General features: G+C 49.7%; 1 protein-coding gene across 1 annotated transcript in view; it reads left to right on the forward strand.

Moving 5' to 3' along the window:
- Nucleotides 1–7,616: 7,616 nt before the first annotated feature.
- LOC147116762 (large neutral amino acids transporter small subunit 2-like) overlaps nucleotides 7,617–15,156 on the forward strand; it is a 124,597-nt gene continuing 117,057 nt past the window's right edge. The window contains exon 1 of the mRNA XM_085991910.1: nucleotides 7,617–7,826. Within this exon, the coding sequence (XP_085848036.1) occupies nucleotides 7,736–7,826 (91 nt within the window). The 5' untranslated portion in view covers nucleotides 7,617–7,735. The remainder of the gene's footprint in view (nucleotides 7,827–15,156) is intronic.

A 15,156-nucleotide genomic window follows, 5' to 3' on the forward strand; every position in this document is an offset into this window, starting at 1 on the left:
TCAAAAGGGAGTTGGATAAGTACCTGAAGGCAAAAGATTTGCAGGGCTACGGGGAAAGGGCGGGGAGTGGGACTAGCTGAAGTGCTCTGGCAGAGAGCCGGCACGGGCTCGACGGGCCGAATGGCCTCCTTCTATACTGTAACCATTCTATGATTCTAAATGCAGCTCCTGCACTCCTTTCCTGACTCCATCAGCTCCAGCATTCTGGACGGTCTCCCTCCAGTTCTCAGTGGACAAGGACCCACAGAACAAACCCGCCGGAACTGGCGCTCAATGGACAGGTCAGTCAGAGAGGCCGCGCAATTGCTGGGTTTGGGATATGGGAACCTGGCCCCGTGGAACATCGGGAGCTTCCCTCTGCTCCGACCCCAACTTCACACTGCTCCCCTGCGATAGAGCGCTGACAGCACAACTCGCGAGCCCAGGCTGACACTACAGTGGTGCACAACCCTTTAAACTGTCACACTTAGAACATCAGCTCAAAGAATTTACAGACAGGAGCAGACCCGCCCAAGAGAGTAACAGTCAGTTCACAGATAATAAAAACAGCAAATGCTGGAAGCGCTCAGCAGGTCAGGCAGCTTCTGTGTAGAGAGAAACAGAGTTAATGGCCCAGAAATTCGGGTCGGGGGCTTCCCGCGGGTGCAAGCCCCCGACCTGCACTTACCTTGCACACCGGCCGTTGAGCTGTGGGCCCGCGTGGAATTCCGCTCCGGGGCCTCCTCCAACTGCCGGCACGCAGTGCTTGCGTATCCCAGGGGCGCAGTTAGTTCAATGCGTCCCCGGGGATCACGTGGGCCATGGGGAGCCAATCGGAGCAGGGAATGCTTCATTCATAAGTTTGACAAGAAGGACTGTCAAACTTATAAATACTATAAGCCCTAAAACATCACTAAAACTTCAAATAAATTTTTTTTTAATCACATTTTTTAAATAAACTATAAATTACATGAAATAACTATTTTAAACAATAATTTACATTTTTGAAAAAAATAATTTTATTTTCTAATGGGGCTAAAAATAAACATACCTTTCTTTAAAGTATTTAAAAATAATAAACCTGTGGAAAAAATGTTTTAATTTTAATTAATTCGCCACTTACCTTGTAAAAAGCAGGCCCTGCGACTGCTTTTTAAATTGGCCCAGAACTTGGTGTCGGGGGCTTGCCGCGCGTGCAAGCCCCCGATGTGCACTCACCCTGCGCGCCGACATCTGAAACCTGGGCCTGCTTGCATTTCCTGTCACAGGCCCGGTTCCGATGTCGGCGCGCTGTGCTTACCTGATCCAGCGGCGTAGTTAGTGCGATGTGCCGGCTGGGATCAGGTGAGCACTGTGCAGCCAATCAGGGGAGGGGAAACTCATTCATGAGTTTGAGAGTAAGAACTGTCAAACTCATGAAAACTACGGGGGCCCAAAACACTATTTAAACTTTAAATAAAAATTAAAAAAACATCCCAATCATTAAATTAAGTATAAATAAATTTTAAAAAATAATTTAAACAATAATTTTTTTTTTGAAAAAAATAAATTTTTAATAAAAAGGGTCTCAAACTAAACTTACCTTATTGTAGATTCTTTAAAATAATAAACCTGTGGAGAAAAAAATTCTAAATTGCACTAAAACACCACTTACCTGTAAAAATAAATACTTACGTGTGCTTTTTACAAGCGTAAAGACCGGAGGCCTTTACACAGGCGCAAATCCCCCAAAACAGAGGAAATCCAAGATGCACGCGCTGCCCCCTACAGCGCACGCGCTAGCCTCTTCAACTCTTGGGTTAGAGGAGAGGAAATGCCGGTTTTCAGCGCATGCGCTGTGCATGCTGAAAACCGGCATTTCCTCCGGCCAGACGCGTGAGTGCCCCTTCCGTACTCACGCGTTTGGGGAGGAATTACTGCCCCAATGTGTAATTTCTGCAGACTTACCCTCCCAGGAAAACCTGCAAAGAAAACATAAGTTCGATGCGCACGCGCAGCCTCTCCCGCGCACGTGTTCGAACTCTGAACCCCTTCGTTCAGGGGAACGGAAGTACCGGTTTCCCGCGCATGCGCAGTGCATGCAGGAAACCGGCACTTCCATTGGGCTTACGGGTGAGTGCCCCGTGCGTACTCACCCGTGGAGACCCGAAGTTCTGGGCCATTTAATGTTTCATCAGAACTGGATATAACAGATTTTCAGCAAATAAAGAGGCAGGTAATGGGGGAGGGGAGGAAAGGACAAAAGTGGTCATCCAACCTGCGACTGGTCTCCCCAATATCGAGGAGACCGCAGCGTGAGCAGCGAATACAATGGCCCGGATATTCCGATCCCTAGGGGTGGGATCGCGCTGTGTACACACCCATGGGGACATCGGAAATGTCGCTTTCAGGCATGCACATCGCACGCGCTGAAAACCGGCATTTCCGATCTGTCAAGAATGCTCCTGACAGATCGGACGCCCGCCCTGGAGCAGGACCTCTGCGGGCGGAGAGTTCCGCTTTCGGGAGCTCCTCTGCCCGCAGAAAACCTTTAGAATCCTTACGCCTGGTAAAAGCAAGTGAAGGCCGGCTTTTACCAGGATAAGAGTTGAAAAAAAGTTATAAAAAATTTAAATTTTCAGTCATTTATCATTTAAAAATACTTTTAAAAAGAGGTAAGTTTATTTTTAGCCCCGTAAAAAACTTTACTTATTTTTCTCAAAAAATTAAATTTTTGTTTAAAATATTTAATTTATTGTAATTTCAACTAATTTTAAATATGTGATTTTTTTTAAATTTATTTAATGTTTTGCAGTGTTTTTGGGGTGATCTCCATTCCTATATTTGACAGGTCTATCTGTCAAGTGTATGAAGGGAGATTCCCCTCTTTGATTGGCTCCCCGTGGCCCACGTGATCCCAGGGACGCTGCGAACCGCCTGCGCCCCCGGGATACGTGGGCCCTGCGCACTTGGAGTTCAAGAGGCCCAGCATCGGAACTATACGCACCTCGGGAGCCCTCAGGTAAGTGCGTAGATTTTTTCCAGATCGGAGGCTTCCGCACACGGGAAGCCTCCAATCGGAAAATACGGGCCATTATACTAAATGACAAGAAGTACAAGTAAATCGCTGTTTCACCTGGAAGGGGTGTTTGGGGCCCTGGACGGTGGAAGGGGGGGGAGGTAAAAAGGCGGGTGTTGCATCTCCTGTGCTTTCACGGGAAGGTGCCGGGGGAAGGGGAAGGGGAGTTGGGGGTGATAGAGGAATGGGCCAGGGTTTCGCGGAGGGAGCGGTCCCTTCGGAATGCTGAAAGGGGAGGTGAGGCGAAGATGTGTTTGGTGGTGAGATGCTGCTGGAGGTGGCGGAAATGGCGGAGGATGGGCTGGATTGGACCCCCTAGAATGGGGCGGTGAATCAGTGTCATTCTCCCTCTTTGGGGATTGGCTCTTTCCCCTCGCCACCCCCCCCCCAGTCAGATAGCGATTGGTTAGATCTTCTCGGCCACTCACAGTCCAGGAATGGGTGCCGGACACATGGGCCCTTACGGCCCAACGGCCAATCGGAGCCCACCATTGAGGGAAGCTTCAAACAATCAGCAGCCCACCGTTCTGGGTACTCCGCCATGCCAGCCAATCCCGGCCTCCGGCATCCCGGTATTCTAAAGTGTTCAAGTTATTCCGACGCCTGCTTGAGCGAACATTGGGGAAAGTCGGACGGCTCCCAGAAACGGAAGACAATGAGTCAAACGGGGCAGAAGAAAGATATTTGCACGGGGCCCAGGGTGAGGCGAACACACAAGCCTGATTGCACTCCCACAGTTGGGTTGCTACGAGATGCTCAGCTTTCGCTCAACAACTTGGGAATCTCTGTTCAGGGGGCGGCTCCTCAATCAGAACACGCCGACTTCACATCTGATTGTGAGGCTGACGTTATTCTACTCCAGCACCAGAGCCGGGCCTCACACTCTTTCCTTTTGGTTTAGGCCGTGCAGTCACTCTGGGCCATGCCCCCTCCACTCCTTATTTCCTGTAACCCAAGCCATCAGAGATACCTTTCCCATTCCGTAACCCAGCAACAGAGGGCACACATACTGAATGCAATACTCTCACTGCTCAGTTCCCCATTTCCTTCATCCTACCGCCTTTGATCCCCTTCCTTCTCCCTCGTCACCCATCACCCCCTGTGCTCGCTGACCTACATTGGCTCCCAGTCCGGCAACGCCTCAATTTCAAAATTCTCATCCTTCTTTTCCAATCCCTTCATGGCCTCGCCCCTCCCTATCTCTGTAATCTCCTTCAGCCCCACAATCCCCCGAGATATCTGCGCTCCTCTAATTCTGGCCTCTTGAGATTCCCTGATTATAATCGCTCCACCATTGGCGGCCGTGCCTTCAGCTGCCGGGGCCCCAAGCTCTGGAATTCCCTCCCTAAACCTCTCCGCCTCGCTACCTCTCTCTCCTCCTTTAAGACGCTCCTTAAAACCGACCTCTTTGACCAAGCCTTTGGTCACCTGTCCTAATATCTCCTTATGTGGCTCGGTGTCAAATTTTGTTTGATAACACTCCTGTGAAGCACCTCAGGACGTTTTACCATATTGAAGATGCTACGTAAATGCAAATTGTTGTTGTCGTGTGCCATACAGCCGAGGTACAGTTTTAAAGTGGATGCAGGAACAGAGAGACCTGGGGTGTTTGGACACAAATCTTTGAAAGGGCACAGATTTACGGTGATTGGCAAAAGAGCCTGGGGGGAGATGAGGAAACACTTTTTTACGCAGCGAGTTGTTGTGATCTGGAATGCGCTGCCTGAAAGGGCGGTGGAAGCAGATTCAATAATAACTTTCAAAAGGGGAATTGGATAAAATACTCGAAGGGGGAGGAATTTGCAGGGCTGTGGGGAAAGAGCGGGAGAGGAACTAATTGGAGAGCTCGTTCAAAAAGCCAGCACAGGCTCGATGGGCCGAATGGTCTCCTCCATTCTATGATTCTGTACACTTTCCTCTCTCCAATTTCCTGCCCTCTTCCCTCAAGACATTGCATCGCTTGTGGGTGCAGTCCCGTGGGAACCTCCAATGCCTCGCCTACATAACAGCTGGACTTGGCAGGTTATTCAATCCTGGAGGGTATTGGGGTTGTTTGTTGGGGAGCCATGCTACCCACTGCCCCCTGAGCTCAGCTAGGACCACTCCCACCAGCCATCAGATGCCTGGGTAACCCACTCCCCGAATTTCTTCATGGTTACCTCCTTTCATTGTGTCGGCCGTGGCTCAGTGGGCAGCACTCTCACCTCTGAGGCAGAAGGTCGTGGGTTCCAGACCCACTCCAGAGACTTGAGTACAAAAATCTAGGCTGACACTCCCAGTGCAGTGCTGACAGAGTGCTGCACTGTCGGAGGGAGCAGTACTGAGGGAGCGCCGCACTGTCGGAGGGAGCAGTATTGAGGGAGTGCTGCACTGTCGGAGGGAGCAGTACTGAGGGAGTGCCACACTGTCGGAGGGGCAATACTGAGGGAGTGCTGCACTGTCGGAGGGAGCAGTACTGAGGGAGCGCCGCACTGTCGGAGGGGCAATACTGAGGGAGCATTGCACTGTCGGAGGGATAGTACTGAGGGAGCGCCGCACTGTCGGAGGGGCTGTACTGAGGGAGCGCTGCACTGTCGGAGGGGCAGTGCTGAGGGAGCGCTGCACTGTCAGTGGGGCAGTACTGAGGGAGTGCCACACTGTCGGAGGGGCAGTACTGAGGGAGCGCCGCACTGTCGGAGGGGCAGTACTGAGGGAGTGCCACACTGTCGGAGGGGCAGTACTGAGGGAGCGCCGCACTGTCGGAGGGGCGGTACTGAGGGAGTGCCGCACTGTCGGAGGGGCAGTACTGAGGGAGCGCCGCACTGTCGGAGGGGCAGTACTGAGGGAGCGCCGCACTGTCGGAGGGGCAGTACTGAGGGAGCGCCGCACTGTCGGAGGGGCAGTACTGAGGGAGCGCCGCACTTTCGGAGGGGCAGTACTGAGGGAGCGCCGCACTGTCGGAGGGGCAGTACTGAGGGAGCGCCGCACTGTCGGAGGGGCAGTACTGAGGGAGCACCGCACTGTCAGAGGGGCCGTCTTTTGGATGAGACATTAAACCGGGGCACCAGCTGACCAGAGCTGGACTCAGTGCTCAAGGTGTGGTCTGACCAGCACTCTGTACAGTTTTATTGACTTCCTCTGATTTGTTCTCTACTGATTTACCAATCTTCAGTTCACTTGGTTGATTGCTGATCTGTCATGAATTCGCACCTGAAATGTTAAGTCTACTGATTTCTGTCAGCCTCACCGTGAGCTCTGAGTCCAGCTCTGGTCAGCTTACTGGGGTACAGTCCCACATGTGCCAACACCGAACCTTTTCTTTGTTGTGTAAGGATGTCAAGTGATGTGGAGCAAAGGTGGGTGGATGGAGTTGAGGAACAGATCAGCCATGATCGAATAGAATGGTGGAGGAGGCTCGAGGGGCTGAATGGCCTCTTCCTGCTCCTAATGTTCCTACGTTCCCAAAGGCACGGCCGTTATCTACAGACACAACAGGCAGGATTTTCATTCAGGAGTCGGGTGGGAGGCGGGACTACAACTGCCGGGGTTGTAGTCCCGCCTCCATCGAGATGCGGCCAATCCACGCGATTTTAACTTGATTGACCTTGTTGAGCCCGCTGGGCGGGCTCAGCAGGCCAATTAAGGGCCACCCGGCAACAGGTGACGTCACAAACTGAAATTTCATCTGTCAAGAGGTTTAGACAGATGAAATATCAGCGTTTCACAGCTGTTTGAAGCTGTCAAACACTGACAGTCTTACTTCTAACCTGAGTCCTTCTCCACAGACTCAGTTAGAAATCTCTCCTGCACAGAAAGCTGCAGGCTGTCACTTTTGACAGTTCGCAGCCGTTCTGCTTTCTGTGCCGGTGAGATGAGGGACTCCCGGGACCTAAAGGAAGGAAGGCTGAAAAGGTAAGAAAAGGTAATTTACACTTCTTTAATCACTTTAGACACACCAAACACACTTACCTTTGCACTCATGCACACATCACTCACCTGAACACCGACATCTCGACCCCTCCTTCAACCCGACGGCCCGCCTCCTCTAACTTGGCGTGGTTTGGAGCCGTCGGGAATCCCACACTTCAACCTTAAAAATAGGGATTAGGCTAAAAACTGCCTGTTAACAGGCAGTTAATTGGCACTAATCCCTTCCCGCCTTGGGTAGGTGGGTCCCAGTGTGGGGTGGGTACCCGCCTCCTTTGAAACTGACATGGAGGCGGGTTTGGGTGCGGGATGGGTTCGTGCCCCCCGATTTTGGGATTTTAACCCCCCGCACGCCTCCAATCCCGCCTCCACGGCCCAATGAAAATCCTGCCCAACGTCCCTCTTCCATTGTTGAGATTCTCTCTGGGTGTGGTGAGAAACCGTGAGCTGACGTTTCCACTTTAAGAGAATGAGTCGGAGTCAGGTGACTGAGATTGGAAGGTTTACTGAGAAGCTGCTAACATCTCTCTGAGACGGGCTGAAGTCTGCTTTAGTTTCTTGTGGATAAAATGTAAAATTTAGGACGAGTCTCCGCTCACTCCAAATTGAACAACTCTGTGCGCTGCCTCCTGTTCTCCAGGGGTCTGAGGGGGAAGGGAACCTTCATCCTGAGCTAGGTTTGTGCAGTGACAGGTTTGGCAGCAGTTCGTCCCTCTCTTTCTCTGGGTGACTGATGGCTGGAGAGGGGTAAGCGAGGAGGAGCCAGGAACCCAGCGGCAATTCTTAGCAGCAATGCCGGCAAATAAACGTCCAGGCGACATCCCTGATCGAGTGGCATTGAAAAAGGAGATTGGTCTGACCAGTGCCTGTGCCATTATTGTGGGTAAGTACTGAGGACAGGGAGAGTACGGGAGAATCATTGCCTCTGCTGAAAACTTCCTCCCATCAAAGTCTGGAGCATTTTTATGATGCACTTTTAGACGAGTCGATTGAATATCTTTCTGTCCAAGCTGCGTGTGTGTTTCTATAAGTTTTATACCTTTATAAATTTTAACATGTTCTTATCCGATTGATAAAGTGACAGGGTCTCAGGCTAGGGAATCGAATCGGGTTCCTCAGACCCTGAGTCTCAAGGAGACACGAGCCTCACAGCCGAGCTCGGAGGACCCGCACCCACCAGATTCATTCATATGTGCGAGCATCTCTCCCCCTTCCTGCACTCCCATTCGCTCAGATTTAACGTTGTTTTTTTAAACTGAATGTTAATTGTAACAGAAAGCGGCTTTGAACAACTCACTCATTCACCCGAATCAGGGCAACTTTCCAAAAAAGACCACTTTCAGGGAAGTGAATTTTCTCAAGAGCCGGAATCCCCAGCGCGGGGAATAATCCGTGGATCTCTTTAAAGGGCCAGTGCTGTCGGTGTTGTCCATGGGAGGCGGGGCCATCAATCACCCAGTCAATTATGTCACAACTTCGTCACATTGTGATGTGAACTACATCGGAACACATCGAGTTGAGAACAGATTTTGTAGACAGCTCTGTTCTGAGTGACTGTCAGGGCCATGGTTGCAGAGTATCATCTGACCCACAGTCCACATTCTTCCAGCTCGGGATCTCAATTCACATCTATCCCAGACCGATCGCATGAAGGTCCACTCTGCTTATTCTGCCAAGTCTCAACATCAAACACTCCCAGGGCAGGTACAGCACGGGTTAGATACAGAGTAAAGCACCCTCTACACTGACCCATCAAACACTCCCAGGGCAGGTACAGCACAGGTTAGATACAGAGTAAAGCACCCTCTACACTGTCCCATCAAACACTCCCAGGGCAGGTACAGCACGGGTTAGATACAGAGTAAAGCACCCTCTACACTGTCCCATCAAACACTCCCAGGACAGGTATAGCACGGGTTAGATACAGAGTAAAGCACCCTCTACACTGACCCATCAAACATTCCCAGGGCAGGTACAGCACGGGTTAGATACAGAGTAAAGCACCCTCTACACTGACCCATCAAACACTCCCAGGGCAGGTACAGCACGGGTTAGATACAGAGTAAAGCTCCCTCTACACTGTCCCATCAAACACTCCCAGGGCAGGTACAGCACGGGTTAGATACAGAGTAAAGCACCCTCTACACTGTCCCATCAAACACTCCCAGGGCAGATACAGCACGGGTTAGATACAGAGTAAAGCTCCCTCTACACTGTCCCATCAAACACTTCCAAGGCAGGTACAGCACAGGTTAGATACAGAGTGTGATGAAATATGCCATTCATCACTCATCTGTATTCTCTGTGTGTGATTGTGCCTGTGACTGTGGTTTAGTTTCAGTTTCATTTCCCTTACCTCAGTTCCATTTCCTCACCTGTATTTTATTGTGTGTAGGGCTCCGCCCATACCTGGCCTCTACTTAAGCAGGCCCAGTGTGTCTCACATCCAGTACAGCCGACCTCTGGATGGGAGACACTTCTCTACTGTGTGTTACCTTCTAAGTTAATAAAAGCCTTGCTTTGTTCAGTTAACATTGAGTCTCAGATTTATTGAGGCACATCACAGAGTAAAGCACCCTCCACAGTGTCCCATCAAACACTCCCAGGGCAGGTACAGCACAGGTTAGATACAGAGTAAAGCTCTCTCTGCACTGTCCCATCAAACACTCCCAGGGCAGGTACAGCACAGGTTAGATACAGAGTAAAGCACCCTCTACACTGTCCCATCAAACACTCCCAGGGCAGGTACAGCACAGGTTAGATACAGAGTAAAGCTCCCTCTACACTGTCCCCATCAAACACTCCCAGGGCAGGTACAGCACAGGTTAGGTACAGAGTAATGCACCCTCTACACTGTCCCATCAAACACTCCCAGGGCAGGTACAGCACGGGTTAGATACAGAGTAAAGCTCCCTCTACACTGTCCCATCAAACACTCCCAGGGCAGGTACAGCACGGGTTAGATACAGAGTAAAGCTCCCTCTACACTGTCCCATCAAACACTCCCAGGGCAGGTACAGCACGGGTTAGATACAGAGTAAAGCTCCCTCTACACTGTCCCATCAAACACTCCCAGGGCAGGTACAGCACGGGTTAGATACAGAGTAAAGCTCCCTCTACACTGTCCCATCAAACACACCCAGGGCAGGTACAGCACGGGTTAGATACAGAGTAAAGCTCCCTCTACACTGTCCCATCAAACACTCCCAGGGCAGGTATAGCACGGGTTAGATACAGAGTAAAGCTCCCTCTACACTGTCCCATCAAACACTCCCAGGGCAGCACGGGTTAGATACAGAGTAAAGCTTCCTCTACACTGTCCCATCAAACACTCCCAGGGCAGGTACAGCACGGGTTAGATACAGAGTAAAGCTCCCTCTACACTGTCCCATCAAACACTCCCAGGGCAGGTACAGCACGGGTTAGATACAGAGTAAAGCTCCCTCTACACTGACCCATCAAACACTCCCAGGGCAGGTAAAGCACGGGTTAGATACAGAGTAAAGCTCCCTCTACACTGTCCCATCAAACACTCCCAGGGCAGGTATAGCACGGGTTAGATACAGAGTAAAGCTCCCTCTACACTGTCCCATCAAACACTCCCAGGGCAGGTATAGCACGGGTTAGATACAGAGTAAAGCTCCCTCTACACTGTCCCATCAAACACTCCCAGGGCAGGTACAGCACAGGTTAGATACAGAGTAAAGCTTCCTCTACACTGTCCCATCAAACACTCCCAGGGCAGGTACAGCACGGGTTAGATACAGAGTAAAGCTCCCTCTACACTGTCCCATCAAACACTCCCAGGGCAGGTACAGCACGGGGTTAGATACAGAGTAAAGCTGCCTCTGCACTGTCCCATCAAACACTCCCAGGGCAGGTACAGCACGGGTTAGATACAGAGTAAAGCTCCCTCTACACTGTCCCATCAAACACTCCCAGGGCAGGTACAACACGGGTTAGATACAGAGTAAAGCTCCCTCTACACTGTCCCATCAAACACTTCCAGGGCAGGTACAGCACGAGTTAGTTACAGAGTAAAGCTCCCTCTACACTGTCCCATCAAACACTCCCAGGGCAGGTACAGCACGGGTTAGATACAGAGTAAAGCTCCCTCTACACTGTCCCATCAAACACTCCCAGGGCAGGTACAGCACGGGTTAGATACAGAGTAAAGCTCCCTCTACACTGTCCCATCAAACACTCCCAGGGCAGGTACAGCACGGGTTAGATACAGAGTAAAGCTGCTCTACCTGGTAATTACTGTCAGCAGGGGCTGACTCTGGGCTTTGGAATTTCTGCTGGTATAAAAACAAGGGGCTTTTGCTAATGCACGGAGGTAACTAGCACCGAGTCCAGTTCTACAGAGTACTGCTTCTAAAGAAATTCGGGAATTTGGTGAGGGGCGGAATTTTGTGATGTGGGGGTAAGAGGTTCTGCTTGATACTTAAGAAATATAAAGAACTCAGGTGAAATTCGGACTGTGGGCTAAATTACAGTAAAGATCTAAAGCATAAAACTAAATTTAATAAATTAATCAAGTTTATTAGCTAGATTGAAAACTATTAATAGACAATTGAGTATTTCAAAACTTGAAAACCTAATTAGTTAAATAAAATACAATGGCCCAGAAATTAGGTTCGGGGGCTTGCCGCGCGTGCAAGCCCCCGATGTGCACTTACCCGGCGCGCCTGCCGTTCTGCTCCCGGGACGCTTACAATTCCTGTTTTCAGTTGATTACTCCCGGGCAGCGTCTGACGTCACGCCACCCAGGAGTGCAGCCAGCGCGAAGCCTGGAGCGCGGAGTCTAAGTTAGACACGCCCCTTGAGGTCGCCTTAACATAGGCCACGCCCCCAATTTTTAACACAAGCTGCAAAACAATTTTACATACAGAGCAGCGTTTTAAATAAAGTTTTTGTATTTTTATTAATCTTTAGGTAACTTTTATAAAGTTTTAAATACTTTTACACTATTTTGAAGAATGTAAAGTAGTTTTAAACAGAATAAAAGCGTAGTTATTTTGATGAGCCGGCTGGGATCACGTGGGCACTGGGCAACCAATGGGAGGTTGCAAAAGTTCATTCATGAGTTTGATAGTAAGAACTGTCAAACTCATGAAAACTCAGGGCGCCCAAAACAGCACTTAAACTACAAATAAAAGTTAAAAAAACATCCCACTAAATAAATGAACTATGAATAACTAAAAAACTATTTTAAACAATTAATCAAATTTAAAAAATTTTTTTTTTTTTAACAAATAGGGTCTAAAAATACACTTACCTTACTGTAAATTCTTTAAAAATAATAAAGCTGTGGAAAAAATGTTATAATTTTAAGTAATAGACCACTTACCTTAAAGAATTAAGTCCTTACGAATGTAAAAAGGAGAGGCCCTTACACGCGCAAACCTGTGGAAAAAAAGGAATTTCAGCGCGCACGCATTCGTCCTCTGAACCCCTTGGTTCAGAGGACAGGAAATGCCGGTTTCCCGCGCATGCGCTGTGCATGCTGAAATCCGGCACTTCCAACGGGCCCACGCGTGAGTATCCCGTCCGTACTCACGCGTTGGGACCGGAATTACTGGCCCAAAAGAAATGTGTTGCAGCTGCAGCATGTGGGAGCTGGAGGACCCCAGTCTGATCCACAGCGACCACATCTGCAGTAAGTGTCTGCAGCTCAAGGAACTTCGGCTCAGAGTTGATGAGCTGGAGTCCGAGCTTCGGACACTGCGATGGGAGGGGGAGCGTTACCTGGACACTGTGTTCCAGGAGGCAGTCACACCCCTTGGGTTAAATACTTCAGATTTGTTCCGTGGTCAGGGACAGGAGGGTGTGACTACAAGCGAGGCAGGTATTGGGATCCAGGAGGTAGTGGTGGAGGAGCCTCAGCCCTTGCACTTGTCCAACAGGTACGAGATTCTTGCTCCCTGTGTGGACGAGGCCAGGGACTTCAGGGAGGATGAGCAAACTGACCACAGCACCGTGGTACAGGGGACCATTCAAGTGGGGGGAGTAAAAAGAAATGTTGTAATGACTGGGGACAGTATAGTGAGGGGGATAGATACTGTTCTCTGCAGCCGAGAGCGTGAGTCCCGAAGGCTGTGTTGCCTGCCCGGTGCCAGGGTTAAGGACATCTCCTCTTGGCTGGAGAGAAACTTGGAGTGGGAGGGGGAGGATCCAGTTGTCGTGGCCCATGTAGGTACCAATGGCATAGGTAGGACTAAGAAAGAAGTTCTGCTGAGGGAGTATGAGCAGTTAGGGGCTAAACTAAAAAGCAGAAGCACAAAGGTAATACTCTCTGGATTACTACCTGAGCCACGAGTAAATTGGCATAGGGCCAATAAGATCAGAGAGTTGAATGCGAGGCTCAAGGATTGGTGTGGGAGAAATGGGTTGTGATTCATGGGGCACTGGCACCAGTACTGGGGAAAGAGGGAGCTGTTCCATTGGGATGGGCTTCACTTGAACCATGCTGGGACCAGTGTCCCGGCGAATCGAATAACTAGGGCTGTAGATAAGGCTTTAAACTAAATAGTGGGGGGGGAGGGTTCAGGTGAGGGGAAACTTAGAAAGTTAAAGAGAAAGGACAAGGCAATAGTGCAGGGTAGCGATGGGGCTAATGATAACCAGAGTGTGACAGGAAGGGACAGAGTGTACAAGCATAAGAGTGCAGCAGCAAATAGGGTCAGAGTAGAGAAAAATGGTAAAAAGACAAAATTAAAGGCTCTTTATCTGAACGCACGCAGCATTCGTAACAAGATAGATGAGTTGACGGCACAAACAGAAATGAATGGGTATGATCTAATAGCCATTACAGGGACTGGGCTGCAAGGTGACCAAGACTGGGAACTGAATATTCAGCGATATTTGACATTTCGTAAGGATAGGCAGAAAGGAAAAGGAAGTGGGGTAGCTCTGTTAATAAAGGATGAGATCAGTACAGTAGTGAGAAATGATATTGGCTCGGAAGATCAAGATGTAGAATCATTTTGGGTGGAGATAACAAATAATAAGTGAAAGAAGTCACTGGCGGGAGTGGTGTATACGCCCCCTAGCAGTGGCTACACTGTGGGACAGAGTATAAATTAAGAAATAATGGGGGCTTGGAAGAAAGGTACTGCAATAATCATGGGCGATTTAAACATAGAAACATAGAAAATAGGAGCAGGAGTAGGCCATTCGGCCCCTCGAGCCTGCTCCGCCATTCAATGAGATCATGGCTGATCATCCAAACTCAGTACCCTGTCCCTGCCTTCTCCCCATATCCCTTGATACCTTTAGCTCTGAGAAATATATCTAACTCCTTCTTGAATATATTTAAAGACTTGGCCTCAACTGCCTTGTGTGGTAGAGAATTCCACAGGTTCCCCACTCTCTGGGTGAAGAAATTCTTCCTCATCTCTGTCCTAAATGGCTTACCCCTTATCCTTAGACTATGACCCCTGGTTCTGGACTCTCCGACCATCGGGAACATTCTACCTGCATCTAGTTTGTCCAGACCTGTCAGAATTTTATAGGTTTCGATGAGATCCCCTCTCATTCTTCTAAACTCCAGCGAGTATAAGCCCAATCGACCCAATCTCTCCTCATACGTCATTCCTGCCATCCCAAGGATCAGCCTTGTGAATCTTCGCGGAACTCCTTCCATGGCAAGAACATCCTTCCTCAGATAAGGTGACCAAAACTGCACACAGCACTCAAGGTGTGGTCTCACCAAGGCCCTGTACAACTGCAGCAGGACATCCTTGCTCCTGTACTCGAACCCTTTTGCTATGAAGGCCAACATACCATTTGCCTTCTTCACCGCCTGCTGCACCTGCATGCTTACCTTCAGCGACTGGTGCACAAGGACACCCAGGTCTCGTTGCACTTCCCCTTCTCCCAATCTATTGCTATTCAGATAATAGTCTGCCTTTCTGTTTTTGACACCAAAGTGGATAACCTTGCATTTATCCACGTTATATTGCATCTGCCACGCTTCTGCCCAATCACCCAACCTGTCCAAATCATCCTGGAGTTTCTCGGTATCCTCCTCGCAGCACACACGCCCACCCAGCTTTGTGTCATCTGCAAACTTGGAGATATTACATCTAGTTCCCTTATCTAGATCATTAATATATATTGTGAATAGCTGGGGTCCAAGGACCGATCCCTGCGGTACCCCACTAGTCACTGCCTGCCACTCAGAAAAAGACCCGTTAATTCCTACTCTC

The sequence above is a fragment of the Somniosus microcephalus genome, chromosome 6 (genome assembly GCF_052327205.1).
Source record: "Somniosus microcephalus isolate GS21.2 chromosome 6, FLI_Smic_1.0, whole genome shotgun sequence".
In the NCBI taxonomy this organism is placed as follows: Eukaryota; Metazoa; Chordata; class Chondrichthyes; order Squaliformes; family Somniosidae; genus Somniosus; species Somniosus microcephalus.